Source organism: Pieris brassicae, chromosome 10 (genome assembly GCF_905147105.1).
Source record: "Pieris brassicae chromosome 10, ilPieBrab1.1, whole genome shotgun sequence".
Taxonomy (NCBI): domain Eukaryota; kingdom Metazoa; phylum Arthropoda; class Insecta; order Lepidoptera; family Pieridae; genus Pieris; species Pieris brassicae.
Window position 1 is genome coordinate 7448734 of NC_059674.1, and position 15303 is coordinate 7464036.

The 15303-nt window shown below is 34.1% G+C and overlaps 1 protein-coding gene and 1 long non-coding RNA gene across 3 annotated transcripts; one reads left to right on the plus strand and one right to left on the minus strand.

Annotated features, from left to right (window-relative positions):
- Positions 1–54: 54 nt before the first annotated feature.
- LOC123715284 (adenylyltransferase and sulfurtransferase MOCS3) lies at positions 55–9999 on the plus strand. Of its 2 annotated transcripts, XM_045670239.1 has the most exons (11): positions 55–330; positions 663–763; positions 1005–1138; positions 1340–1460; positions 2450–2600; positions 4859–4945; positions 5578–5692; positions 7366–7476; positions 7825–7931; positions 8663–8888; positions 9831–9999. In XM_045670239.1, the coding sequence occupies exons 1-11, from the start codon at positions 229–231 to the stop codon at positions 9983–9985; spliced, it is 1410 nt and encodes a 469-aa protein (XP_045526195.1). In that variant the 5' UTR covers positions 55–228; the 3' UTR covers positions 9986–9999. The 2 variants fall into 2 exon arrangements, with proteins under 2 accessions (XP_045526195.1, XP_045526196.1); XM_045670240.1 differs by lacking the exons at positions 55–330; positions 663–763 and adding an exon at positions 841–896.
- Positions 10000–11405: 1406 nt separating this feature from the next.
- Positions 11406–15290, minus strand: LOC123715285. The gene is made up of 2 exons (XR_006754414.1): positions 15184–15290; positions 11406–11980 (listed from the first exon to the last, which is right to left on the minus strand). It is a non-coding gene; the product is annotated as an uncharacterized LOC123715285 (long non-coding RNA).
- Between the last annotated feature and the right edge of the window lie 13 nt (positions 15291–15303).

Below are 15303 nucleotides of genomic sequence, written 5' to 3' on the forward strand. Positions count from 1 at the left end.
ATAATAAATTCTTTTGGAATTGACTGTTGACATTAAGCAAGGAGTCATCGTTGACTGAACGTCAACGGACAACGACGAAAGTTATAAAATCGCATATTGGTCAAAATTCACGCGGTTACGAAAATAGAAATCTTCGCAAGTTTATAAACAATGGTGTTGTTTGTTTTGTAAAAGATTTGACGACTTGAATTAAAATATTTTATCAAGTATTCAAGAAATTATTTTAACATGGATTTTATTAGAAAACTAGAGAAGGAAATTGAGGAATTACGACAGAATTTAGCGAGTAAGGAACAAGAATTACTGTCTATAAAACATAAAATGGGAACGGTATGTTTATTTTAATTCATACACTTTTGACTAATTAAAGACACGTTTTGAATTGTGATTCCGTATTCGGCTAAGTATATATAGCTAAAGGCTAAATGTGGTACACATTAAAGCTATTGGAATATACGTGTATAAAAAAACATTTCGTTAGTCAAATAGAAGTCCAATGTTTTTTTATTGTAATACTCCGTAAACAAATTTTGTTTTAAATATGAATTATTTTTAATAAATCTTATCCCTCTAATCTACCCTGTTAATTAATCCAATAAGAGACAATTAAATGTTTCAAAATAATTTTAATGCAATTTATTGATTTATGCAATACATTCTAGGCAGAAATACATATGGATAATCAAAATGGATCTAACCTAGAACAAACAAGGGCTTTAAAAGTGCAGTTTGGTGAAACATTACCCAAATGGGCAATAGAAAGGTACTACCTACCTTGATACTTTGAGAAATTGACTATATGAATATACATTACCCTCTAGATGAGTAACATAACCTCTTTGCTTATGTGCTGATTTTGAGTAAAGAAAGAAAACTTAAAGAATTTCAAATGAAAAGTATGTAAGGAATAAATCTTGTTGTTTGCATTCATGTCATAATTGTAACTCCTTTTTATTTTTGTTTAAATTTTTTATCAAACCCAGATATTGAAATTGAATTTACAGGTACAGTAGACAAATTTTGTTGCCAGAAATAGGTGTTAGTGGACAAGAGAAATTAATGCAGGGCCGAGTATTAATAGTCGGGGCTGGTGGCCTGGGATGTCCTGCTGCTGTGTATCTAGCTGGTGCTGGAGTTGGTAAGAGTATTATTTAAAACCAAGAGTAAAAACTAGCTTATTTTTTTGGCTTCTACTGAAACAGACATAATTGAATTGTATAAATTTTGTTTTCTACTGTGTGTGTGTGCTTTGTTTTAACTAACAGATAACCATACAGGAATACAATTAATTTATCTCTGGTTTAATATTTTATTATGCTTAATTTGATTATATTTTCAGGGGAAATTGGTATCATAGACTATGATACAGTTGATCTAACAAATATACATAGACAGTTTCTGCATACAGAGGGAGACCAAGATATAAGCAAAGCTGATTCTGCTGCAAATAGTTTGAGAAGGTTGGTAAAGAATTTTGTAAATCCTTTGTGAAATTTTTTTCTTAGTACATTTAACTTATACACAGACTGAAGTTAAATGTGTATTATAAAGCTTTTTATAAATTTGATGAATATTTAAATGATACTGATACTGGGGATTGATTTGCTCCAGTTCAAACAATTTGTATGACTCAAAACTTAGCAAATAAAAAGAGTGATGGAGAGTTTCTTGCCAGTTCTTCTTGCCCACTCTTCACCCTTGACTTGCAAACTGGTAGTAAATATCAATATTAATGTTTAATGTTCATAAGTGTTACTTGTTTACCTATATGAATAAAGTTATTTTGCGTTTGAGTATATTAAATGTACCATGTAAAAACAATGTCCCCACCATTACAAGTGCCACCCCAATTTGGCATTGAAATAGTACCAAATATACTTAATTTTTACCTCTACCAAGTGAACACATGGTCTGTTTGTGTTATATTTGTATGTTTAGTCTTTATTTCTTAGATATCCAAATATATATAACACAAATAAACATGTATTTACACACATAATAAAAAATGATGTACTAACTATACATTATTTTTATATTACAAAGATTGCAATAGGTTACCTGTGTCGTGGGCAGCTTGTGTGTTAATGTTTTTAGGTACTTGACCTAATTACTGAATAGTTTCGGTTGAAGCATAAGACAGGTTCAGAATTTACATACAATTGTTTTTAAAAAGAGTATACTCTTCCCTCAAAGGCTGGCCACACACCCATTAAAATGTCAACATATCATAGGTGTCCTGCTCCATGTGCTGCCCGTTTTGAGCTTCCAATGGGCTGGATCACCCGCTATTAAAAAAAAGTGAATGTATAAAGTTTTAAATCCATTGTGAAAATTTGGTGAAAGTGGTTAAAGATGAAAGTGCCTCTGAACATTTTATAATATTTGTATCATGTTATATCTATGTCTCCAGCGACATTTAATGGTACTGAACCTCATGTTAATGTTTCAGTATAAACTCCCGCATAAAGGTGACACCATATAATGTACAGTTAGATTCGAAGAACGCATTAGATATTGCATCAAAGTATGACATAATTTTAGATTGTTCGGACAACGTACCAACAAGATACTTGCTTAGCGATGTGTCTGTTTTGACTAAGGTAAGGAGATAATTAAGGTAGTAAGTTAATATAGATATTGTCATATTATTTTGTATGATGTAATTATTATAATTTAATGTAATGTAAAATATTGTAATAAATATAATTTAATGGCGATTCAAAGAGTGTTAAAGAGTTTATTGTTATTGCCAATTTTTGTATGCATGACAAGAGTATGAATGAGAACTGGCAGTAAAAGTAATTTAGAATCATATTAAATGATCATAAAGGCTTTTTCCATTTCCTTATCTTTCGTTTCCATTTAAAATGATGTTAGTATTTAGGGAGCGTTCAAGTATTACGTAACGAATTTTGGGGGGGAAGTCCTCTTGTAAAACGTTACGATGCGGGGCGGGGATTGAATTACGCGTTATTGATAGTATTATTTTCCACTTTCCAGTACTTGACACCACAATGGTAAGTTTTAGGTATAAAGAGTCACTGGGGTTGGTCGGGGCTTTTTCAAGAATATTCAAATATTGCGTGATGTAATACTTGAACGTCTACTTTGTCACTGAGATTAATTTATCTACAAACTATATCTGAAGGTATCAGACATTGCAAGAACGTGGATACACTTTTTACTTCTATTGAACGCTCTAATATATTGTTAGCTTCTAATGTTTATTTAATTATATTCTAAACATTTTTATGAAACATATTCTTAAGAATCTTGCTACAAGTGCAATAGTTATTCATTTGACGGTTGTTTACGAATTGTTACGAATTGACGACCATCTCCCGGAAGTGAGATGGCCGAGTCGGAGGAGGGGGTTGTGCTTATAAAAGAAGTTGTGACACATGAGCACGGGCTTTTTCTTTGTACAAGTTTGAAGTTACACAGTTCACGTAAAATCAGTAAAGTAAATTATAGTGAATTAAATCATCATTGAAGTGTTTAATTTCCTACCCTAAGAACTAGATCAACTACCGCTAACAATATGGTTCAACGCTTCACTACACAGAATGGCAATATGCTGCCCGAAGAATCTTGATATTTTTTCGTATTACTTTATCACTATATTGGGTTCTTTTGCTATACAATCAAAATCTATTATAACGACATCGAAGGGATTATTGTTTGGTCGTAAAAACCGATGGCGTTGTTATTAAGTGCCTAATACATAGAATTCAGCCGGGACTTTTGATTGTGGTCAATATAACAGGTGTGTTGTTCTAAACGATGTCTTCGTAAACGTTTTGATTTCTGTAATTCTTTTGCGGCTTCAGGGTGCGACTCCCGTCGTTCAGGTCATAGGTTCGATTCCCGGCTGTGCGCCAATGGACTCTCTATGTGCGCATTTAACATTCGCTCGAACGGTGAAGGAAAACATCGTGAGGAAACCGGCTTGCCTTAGACCCAAAAAGTCGACGGCGTGCGTCAGGAACAGGAGGCTGATCACCTACTTGCCTATTGACAAATGATTAAGAATCAGAAAAAACCTAGGCCTAGAACTAAAAAGGTTGTAGTGCCACTGGTTTTTTTTGGGCTATACATAAATACAAGAAGACATAATAATTTGATTTTACTATTTCAGTCGTTAACATGCAAGTTTCAGGTTTAATTGTTAGGTGGTGATAAAATGTATAAATTGTTTTTTTTTATAGAACAGGAGGCAAACAGGCAGGAGGCTCATCTGATGTTAAGTGATACCGCCGCCCATGGACACTCTCAATGCCAGAGGGCTCGCGAGTGCGTTGCCGGCCTTTTTCTTGTTTCTTAGTGACTAATTATATAAGATCTATTAAATGAAATGAATTGCGAATATATATATAAATAGAAGCTTTTATACGCTGCTAAGAGAATTCTAGTTTGGAATTCAAGAAAGATGTACAAGTTACTCGTATATATTTGACGTGGTTTGATTAGTTGTAACGCTTAAAAGTGGTAGCCTGGAAGAGATCAGGCGTAAGCGATAATGCTGCCAGATACCTTCTATTTAATTTAGTTATGTAAATTGTATTATGTTTCTGCAACGAAGTGTTAATAAATAAAATATGAAACTAAAAAATAAACTGAAATATATAAAAACACATGCACCGCTTATACCACGGAATGATTGTTATCTAGTTACCCACAGGGAGTAGGGATACTGTGGGGACTAGCGATAGATGGGGACAACGATATTTCTGTTTTAAGTAGTTTTTATTTCTTTAAATTTGGCAAGATATGCCAAGAAATCGTTACAAACTGCTGTTATATATAAGGTTTAAGAACGTTTAAAATTTATTTTTAATAAAAAAACATTTTTTTTCAGATTCCGTTAATATCAGGTAGTGCGTTAAAAATGGAGGGCCAACTCACTGTTTATGGATACAGAGCGGACAAAAACCCGAGTGAAAAGGTAATGCAATATTAAACTTAAAAACCTATCTGTAAATTATCGAGCGTTCAAGAACAGAATTCTGTAGGTACTTGAACAAATGTGTAATCGCGTTGTAAATGTTATTTCGAATTAAAAAAGGTTATTAAAAAAAACATTGGTGCTACAACCTTTTTAGGTCTGGGCCTCAGATTTCTCTATGTGTTTCATGATCTATCAATCTATCGCCGTCGGCTTTTTGGGTCTAAGGCAAGGTTTCACGATGTTTTCCTTCACCGTTTTAGCGAATGTTTTGAACCTACGACCTCAGGTATGAGAGTCGCACGCTCAAGCCACTCTGCTCAATGGAATTCAATAGAGTATGTTTGTCTCTCTATAACTGAGAAACAACGTTTTTTAATGTGTTACGTCAAGGATCATACATACCACGGAAGTAATGCAGCGGAATCCGAGAAATACAATATCGTTAAAAAATTGAAATTCTTTATGCGGCCAAGTTTTTACGAGTCATATATTATTATGATATCCTTGAAGTATTACGTAAGGCATTTGGGTGGAGGGGGTCTTGTAACGATGCGTTTCAGGGGCTAGAGGGGTTTTGAGGAACAAATAGGCCTATGTTGTATGATTAAAGAATAATTATTTCCTTCCAGGACACGTCGTATCGTGGTCCATGCTATAGGTGTGTGTTTCCCAGTCCACCGCCTGCAGAATCAGTGGGTAGCTGCTCAGCCAACGGGGTCGCCGGTTCGGTGCCTGGAGCTATAGGTATATAGTAAAGTATTTTACGGCTTATTAATCTCCATTGCTTAGAAACCGGTCTCGTCACGTGACATGACAAACATGAGCATGGGCAATTTGATTGTCTATCGATCTATTCGAAAATTTATTAAAATCATAGTTTTGTCTTTGGTTAACATAGCTTTTACATATTGAAGGAAAACATTTTTTTAACCGGATTAAAGCTATTTGTATTATTATAAACTTATAATTATCTTACATTGTCACCGTGACCACGCACGCTGTAAAAAGCACGGGAAACGTCGGAAAATTTAAATTATGTAAAATAATTTTAAGTTTATAATAATACAAATAGCTTTAATCCGGTTAAAGAAAATGTTTTCTTTTTTTTTAAATCATTTGTAATTTCAATTTCAAATTTTCATTATGGTTTACTTATGGTAACGTAACACAGTAAGTTTACTTACTGTGTTACGTTAAAATATTCCAAGTAATTTCTTCCTAAATCCAATCATTTAATGTACTTAAATGAAAAATTCTTAATATTAAAAAGAATGTATATTACATTATTTACCTAGCCATTTTAGAAAGGCGATTATAGTACGAGATCCGGCTGCAGGACTATTGCGTTCATCTGTTGTTTGTGTAATTAGGAGAATATTTATCTACCAAGTAGCCTATTAATTTGGCCGCTAGTATTTTTAATTGATTTTTGGAATAAAATATCGTCTATATCATGGCAATTTACATAAAGATATAAAAAAAATCACGGTTGCCGTTGCGCACCTGGCCGTACCTTTTCGCAGCCAGGTGTAAACAGGCATGGTGCGTACACGTAACCTGGGAGTGGCTCGTGCGCCAGTGCCTTGTGAGCTATTGTTAAGCGCTTAAGAGCGCGCATCCAATAATGTGCTGTAATTGAATTAATACTCCTTAATACTCGCATTGATTAAATAGAAATTACGCAAAAGTTAGTGGTGACTTTATATTTTCTTTGTTTCGAGGAATTTATAACTGGCTGTTCGTGGAATTTGTAAGGACTCGGTACGGAATAAGTTTAAGGCATTAAATATTATGACATTAGCTCTCCAATACATTCTTAAAGCCTTGTTGTATATTCAAAACAATATAAACGGTTTTAAAACAATATTATACTTGAACTAATCTAAGATCAGGGTGGAAAATGTGTTGTATCGTAATTGTATACGTTTTTAAATACTCAAGCGAAATTAGAAAATTATCACTGAATAAATTCAAAACTCTTGTTAAATGTAAATTAATTATTTAAATGATCATTATCCTGGGGATTGATTTTCTCCATTTCAAACAATTTGTATGAAACAATACTTGGCGATTAAAAAGAGCGTGGGAGAGTTTCTTGCCAGTTCTTCTTACCCGCTCTACGCTCAAGACTTGCAAACTGGTAGTAAATGTAAATTTAGAATTAATTTATCTTATCTTCTGACGGTCATAAGTGTACCTCTATCAAGTTCTTTTGAGTTTGAGTTGTAGTTATATTGTATTGTGTTTTCAATTGGAGTCATTAGCTATTAAAATTATAGTCAATTGATTTTAATTCAAGCAACACATCAAAGTATTGATCAAATCAAATATACGATGAGTGACTTTGTTTAATTGTAATCATTAAATAAATAAAATAAAAGTGGCTTTTTCCCTATTCATGATTTACATGATTTCAGGAGCCCTACAGTCGTTGGAAGCGATAAAATATTTGGTCGGTCAAACAAAAGAGAAACTTCTGGTTGAGAGACTACTATTGTTTGATGGTGAAGACGTGTCATTTAGGACAGGTGAAAAATAACTAGACTTATATTTTAAAATATTGTTTCAATAGCTATCGATTTTAAAAGGTCGGCAACACACACGCAATGTCTATGACAAATAGTTCTGTAATAATATGTGGAAATTAAAAAAAATGGTCATCATTTATGTATGTAATATCATTGGAATAAAATTGCATTACTATGTATGTTTGTTTGTTTCGTGGGAACTAAAGTCATATAGAGATGATCCATTCAGGTATATTGTTATTTTTTTTAATTTCAGTTATAGGATATATAATAAAATTCTTAATTTTAATATTATTTGAGCTTTCAGGACGTTTTAAAAGTATGTTTATTAATATGTTATTGTTTCAGTGAAGTTGCGCGGGCGCAACTTAAAGTGTCCGATATGTTCGGACACTCCCACAATCACTTGTTTGGTCGACTATGAGATGTTCTGTAACTCACGCGCCCAAGAGAAGGTATTTACTAGTTTATGTTAATATATATAAGAAGTAGCTAATTATGAGTCAAAAGAAAAATGATCAAAAAGATTTTTTAATATTTATTTGTTAAAAGAATACACTATCTTTATTATTCTAAAATATATAATATACATAAGGTAGACAATATCGCTACTGTGAATTCACTACGAACATTAAAAAAAACGATAGTTTTGTTTAACTAAAGGAAATGCAAGTAGATGATTTTTACTTTTTATTCTAATTAAAATTCAGTTTTTCTTACAATTAAAATATAGATATCTGGAACATACGCTGTTGCATGCATGCAAATAAATGTTTTTTTTATTATTTAAAAACGGGGCAAACGGGCAGGAGGCTCACCTGATGTTAAGTGATACCGCCGCCCATGGACACTCTCAATGCCAGAGGGCTCGCGAGTGCGTTGCCGGCCTTTTAAGAATTGGTACGCTCTTTTCTTGAAGGACCCTAAATCGAATTGGTTCGGAAATACTTCAGTGGGCAGCTGGTTCCACATAGCAGTGGTGCGCGGCAATAATTGCCTTGAAAATTGTAAAGTAATGTAATCATTATTATAATTGTATGAGTCATCGTTAAGTCTCGTTTTTCAGTCTTGCAACTTTATCACCCATAAAGTCTGACTTTATAGACAAACGGCAATAATAAATACGCTGCATGAGTTCGCCTTATTAAACAAATCTATGAAATTATAAAACTTACAATATTCTCAGGATCTCGACCTCAAAATCCTAAGCCCGGAGAACCGTATATCTGCCACGGAATTGGCGAAGAAACTAAACGAAATCGATTTGGAACAGCGCCATCTGTTGGTAGATGTTCGAAGCGAGCTGGAGTTCAAAATGTGCTCCATAGATGGCGCTGTCAACTACCCGCTCGATCAAATGTATAGGAATTTCGACGATCTGTTGGGAGAGATTCGGAGATGTACTAGCCAGGGTAAGTTGTATATGTGTCATAATTTCTATATTTATTTATTTATAAGTAATAGAGCAGTGCTGGCCTTGTGACTACAGCATATTATACGAGTTTGTGGATTCAAGTTTAAAAAAGAAAACATTATCTATTAAATTAAATTAAAAATTACTTTATTTGACTAAAAAAAAAACATTACATTATTGAACTTACATTCTAAAGGTTGTAAACATACAATAGGCAACGAAACGTTGAGATACAATATTAATTTTGGTTAACCTTAAACATAATATACTTCTATGAGCACTAACGTTTAAACTATGCCTATGCCTGTATCTTAAACGGTAGTCTAAATCTATATTTAATAACTTGAAATGGTTCATACAAATACAGGATTTAAAATTCGTAATTAGGATAAAATAACCGTTCTGAATAAGATCTCAAAGCAGACTAACTGCTACCAAAGTAATGGTATCTATCTCCTTTTATTTATGATGACATGACTCTCTTTTGTATTGTGTCAGCATGAAGGCTTACATCTTAGGGGTATAACAGTTCCCGGTAGAATGCGACAGTGACTCTGGAGCCTCTGTAACGCGGCTTTGTAGGAACTCGATGTGGTTTTAGTGGGTATTGTTCACCCAGTCTCTAAATAGCAGAGATTTTGGCGTGGGTAGTGGGTATCAAACATCTGCTAGGGAATATGATTGGTATCCGTTCGGAGTGGCCATTTTAGAGAAGTTAGTAATAATAAAAAATAATTTTAAAAAAGCATAAAATTGCTGGCAGTTTCTTAGCAATATATTATAGTATATTTCGGGTTCTTTATCCGGACAGTAATTGATGAATACATACTCTTTGCGTATTTATTATAAGTTAACACAACATATTAACAGGAACTTTTGTACGTGTCGCTCTGGACATTGGCTCCAGTGTCCATTTTAAAAATATTTTTTGCTCTTTCAGTGACATTCATCTGTCGCCGAGGCAACGACTCGCAAAAAGCGGCCAAGCGTGTGTTGGATGAAATAGAAGAAAATCATCGTTCAAAGATTAAAGATCTATTTGGCGGTTTACACGCGTGGTCTAAGAATGTCGATTGTAATTTTCCTATATATTAAATGTTTTCGTTAATCTATTTATTTTAATGTTACGATTCTCATCATCATCATCAATGGTTATACAGCCCCTTGTGGACCTTAGCCTCCTCAAGTCCACTTCGCCATCGCAATCTATTATTTATGGTGAAACCAAGTAGATTCTTTTAGTTTTTAACAAACTAAAAATATAATAAAGATTAATGATTTGTTTATTATTAAGACCAATATAATCATGTGTTTATAGAGATAAAACAGCGAAAAAAATCTAAAGGAAAAGTTGTTTACTAGTAAATAGTCGGAATTTAAAAACATTTTTTGTCCGAAGTCTTTATTGTAGAGGCCCCGGGACTACAGCCCCAGCGCTCTAAACCCGACAGTGAACATAAATTTCCCTAAAACAATTGTGAATCTTAGCAAAATATCCGCCAATGAAATTTCCATTGCGGCTAGTTTTTAGCGGATTAGGCGATTCGGATTTTATTGGTGATTTCTTTACTAGATGTACCAGAGTATCATGGCAAGTGTTGGCCTAGTAGCTTAAGGCCCTATCCCAGCACGAATTGCCGTGTCAGTGTCTCTGGGTGGACTGCGGTGCGTAGTGGAGAGCTGGAGCACTGAGGCGCGACGGCCCGTAATAACAATTAGTTATGTAAAACATTAAATTAATATAATTTTATCATTTTTTTTCTGAAATGGATTACTTGGCTTGCTATGAAACATATCGTGTAAATTACAAAATCATGTTTTATATATTTTTTTTCTATCGAGCGAAGTTATTTAAATCGTGTATCGATCTTTCAAAATGGATGTATAAACTACTCAACTCCGCCATATTTTTTTTCCACTCTACTTCAAGAAACGATGACAGAAAATAGAAAGAAACAATGTACTTTTTTGGAGTTTGGCGACCGGATAGGTCCTTAAGCGTGCGATCCAGACCCTAGCGTTCGAATCTGTCTGCACCAATGGAATTTTCTTTCTCCCAGTTGCTTCAACAGTGAAGGCAAACATCGTGAGTGATCGTGTCTGGTCTGGATAAGGCGCATCCTCTACGCCAAGGCCAACGAGACCAAGGTCCATGTAGGTTAGTAACCCTACTGGACCAGATTATCTAAGGGACCGTTCAAGTATTACGTCACGCAATTTTTGGAGATTCTTGACCTCCCCCCCCCCCCATGAAACGCGCCGTAACGTTTCTGTTTCCAATAGTAAAGCGTTTCGTGACCAACTACAGTGACCCTTTAAACCTTAAACTTACCATTATGTGGTGTAAAGTAATGAAAAGTGGAAAATAATGTAATGTGTAATATATATGTATAATAAATAAACGTGTAATTCCATCCCCGCCCCGCATCGTAACGTTTTACAAAAGGCCCCCCTCCCATAATGCGTTACGTAATACTTGAACGCTCCCTATTACTTTAATAATAAAACGGAAATGTATATGTGCTTTGCGTGTATATTATGTATTTCATTCATAATTTAATTCCTCTTCATCGAAATCGTACTGTAACTCTTCTTCTCTATCGTCTCTTCTTACTTTGTTCTTTCGCAGTTTCTTTAAATGCTTCATCAGCACCATATCATTACGCGCGTCCATGTAATCGCTTTGCCTTCGAGAGTTTTCTGTTCCTTTACCTTTTTGCTTTTTAACTTTACGAGGATTTAGATTTAACCAACGTTTCGTGTTTGATAAATCCACAGCCATTTTACTAACGGCTGAATGTAATGATTCTTTATTACTTGAGTCACGTTTTCTAGAATGAATATCATTATTTTTGTCAATCATTCCTACATCTATACAAACATTTTCTATGTTTCTTGCTGCTTTCTTTATTAATTCGTTATTCCGTTTGTATCCTTGATTTTCAACGAATTTATCAACATTTTGCGGTTGAATTCTACGTCCTATTATTATAGGTATTCTAACTTTCATTTTTTTATTTTCATAATGCACCGGAGTGGGATACTTGGAGGTTACTATTTCCACGTGCATCGACAGGGATATGTGTATTACTGAAATTAAATAACTAATAAAATATTTAGGACAATATTGTAATAAACAACCATATGAACTTATGATTGTTGCATTAATAAATAAATGATTATATATTTAAATATAGATAATAATTTAATATAAATTTAGAATTTAGAAAGAATAATATTATGTACTAGCGGACCCCACAGACTTCGTTCTGTCAAAAAGATTTGAAATGTGGCAGTTTTTTGTTACTACCAATTTTATAGTCGGCGCAAAAAATTCTCATGGCAGAACCATCACCCTGATGATAGGTCGATCTGTGAGGTTCAGCTCGGGCGACCAAAGTATCTTCGCTCGAACTTTGGCCACTCTTCTGTGACCCACTATAAAAACCTGATTGGGATGTCTGCTAGAGGTCTTCAAACTAAGAGGCGAACTTAGGGTTCAAACCTGATTGGAAAATAATCTAAAAGGATAGTGGGAACCTAAAAGTGACAAATATTTAAAAATTGTGTGCCTCATTGATATATTTTTCTATTAGTATGTATTCAAAAAAATTGCTCAAAGATAGGATATCTGAGCAAATTTTTTGCCGAGATTTAACGCGATGTGTTTGACAGATGTAATGACGTGAAAACATATGCATTTTATGTCGCATGCCGAAACTAAAATAAAAGAAATAATATCGCGAAGCCTACCAAATTAAAAATCAGATCTATAGCTGTCACATTTTTTGACAATTCAATTTTCTCGGGTTCGCGCTATTATTACTTGTTGTGTTTCGGAACGGGACATTGCTTAGACAACAGTAAGTGCTTGTAATTTAATACGAACTTTATTGAATAGCATTAAAGTTCAAATTGACTCTACATTTTATTTACAAAACGTTTGTTTGGGAAAAAGAAAAGGGCTGTTTTAGAGTTTTCCTGGAAATTATTAGATTTTTTCTCGCCGTAAAAACCATCCTTAGACTTCAACGAACATTAAAAAAAAAAAGAATTAGTACAATTGTTCCAGGCGTTGTAGAGTTATGCGCTTACCAACACATTTTGCGATTCATTTTTATTTTATACTAGCGGACCCGACAGACTTCGTTCTGTCAAAAAGATTTAAAATGTGGCAGTTTTTTGTTCCTACCAATCTTATAGTCGGCGCAAAAAATTCTCCTGAACAGAACCGTCACCCGTCACATCGCCCTGAGGGTCAGCTCGGGTGACCAAAGTATCTTCGCTTCCACGAACTTTGGCCACTCTTCTGTGACCCAGTAAATAACCCCGACTGGGATATTTTCCTATATGTAGGTATGTATTTAAATAATTTTGCACAGATAGGGATATTAAATTAATAATTAAAAAATTAAACCCTTTTTAACGCGATTTGTTTGACAGATGTAATGACGTGAAAACGTCGCATGCCGAAACTAAAATAAAATAAATAATATCGCGAAGCCAACCAAAATAAAAATCAGTACTAATGATCTCTCTCTCTCTCTTACAATTTTTGACTATTCAATTAGGTCGGGTTCGCGATATTGTCACTTTTGTTGAGTTTCGGAACGCGACAAAATCCTCCTACGCACACTGTTTTGATAGATATGATTCTATCAAACAGTGTGCGTAGGTTGGACTGGATGAACTTTGTGCATCGATAATAAAGTGCAAATAGACTCTTTGACGTTAGGAACACACCTACATTGCTAAGACAACAGTGAGTGCTTGTAATTTAATATGAACCTTATTGAATAGCAATAAAGTTCAAATTGACGCTACATTTTATTTACAAACCGTTTGTATGGGAAAAAAGGGTTGTTTTAGGGTTTTCCCGGAAATTATTCGAATTTTTCTCGCCGTAAAAACCATCCTTAGACTTCAACGAACATTTAAAAAAAAGAATTAGTACAATTGGTCCAGGCGTTGTAGAGTTATGCGCTTACCAACACATTTTGCGATTCATTTTTATATTATAGAAGATAGATGTGCGTGTAATACAAGATACTGTTTTATAACAACATATCAGATTTGAATATTACTGTCTTATTCGTTTCTAGCTTCCCCTTAAAGAGGCGAAAACTCCTTTTAGCTAAGGGCTTCGTCTGTTGGTCCAGACATCCCATAGTTATCTAGTGCAGCTTGCATATACATACTCTACATGTACTATACAGATATTTTTGACATTTAATACATACATATATAACCACACATTTCACAGTCAACTGGCTGGTAAGCTGCACAACATATATCTCATTTTTTAAATAAATCTAGTAATTTAACAAATTTCAACTTTTATTATTATACCCTGAAACATTTGTGTACACCTATATTCCTCGGCTACAAATCGTTATGATGACGCTAAGGATATATACAACTTGTTATTGCCATTGGGGCCTTCGGACTAGTCAAACTGGCCCTCCCTTTAGGTCGAAGGATAACCAGTATTCTGCAATCTACACATTTGCATCTCTCCAAATTCATCACGTTACAAAATTAGATCCACCCTAACTTATGCTAACATTATCAAGGGTAACGATCCTCCTTCTGGTTAAAAAACTGTTACGGTGAGAAGGCCTCATGGTCATGGCCATAGAGGACCACGATTTCAATTGATCGCGTAGCGGCTTGCGGACAGATCTACGCTGTTACCGTGTCCTGCTTCAGGCGATAGCTGTTGTCGTGGTGTTTTAGTGGGTATCCACAGTAGCGAGTCCCACATAACCCTCCAACATAAGGTTGTTGCGCTACGGGAGGGTATATGCAACTCGATTCCCCACGAAAGAGGAATGCCTCAAAGTGTACCAAACAAAAATATTTTTGTTGATTCGTTAGGTACACCAAGTACGAGATTCAGTAGCGAGAATTCACAGAATTGTGTATATTATGTGTATCGTATTCGTATAGTCAGTAAGGATAATGTAGGTATGTATTTCTGTATTAAATGTTGATTCGTTATAAGTACAAAATAATATGCAGTATCCTAAACCGCATGCAGTTTCCCGAATACCACGAATATAACAGAATAAACACTATTTATCCAGCGCTTGTAATAAGTATAAATAAAAATTATAAATTAAAAAAAAAAACGTTGTTAAGCCCTAATAATATCTAATACCTGATACTGATAATTTTTTTGTAACATTTATGTTTACCATAATTCTAATGTATTTTTATATAAGATAGTTTGTAATATATATTGTAGATTTAGCATTATATGATATGGTGAACTTAAATAAATACATACTTACAACACAGAACGATTAACCATCTTAACATGTTTGCAACTTTCTTAACTTTAACGAATTGAAATGTATTGAAAGTTCATTTCACGGTATCTGTAATTTCATTTTCCACAGATGCGATAGTAA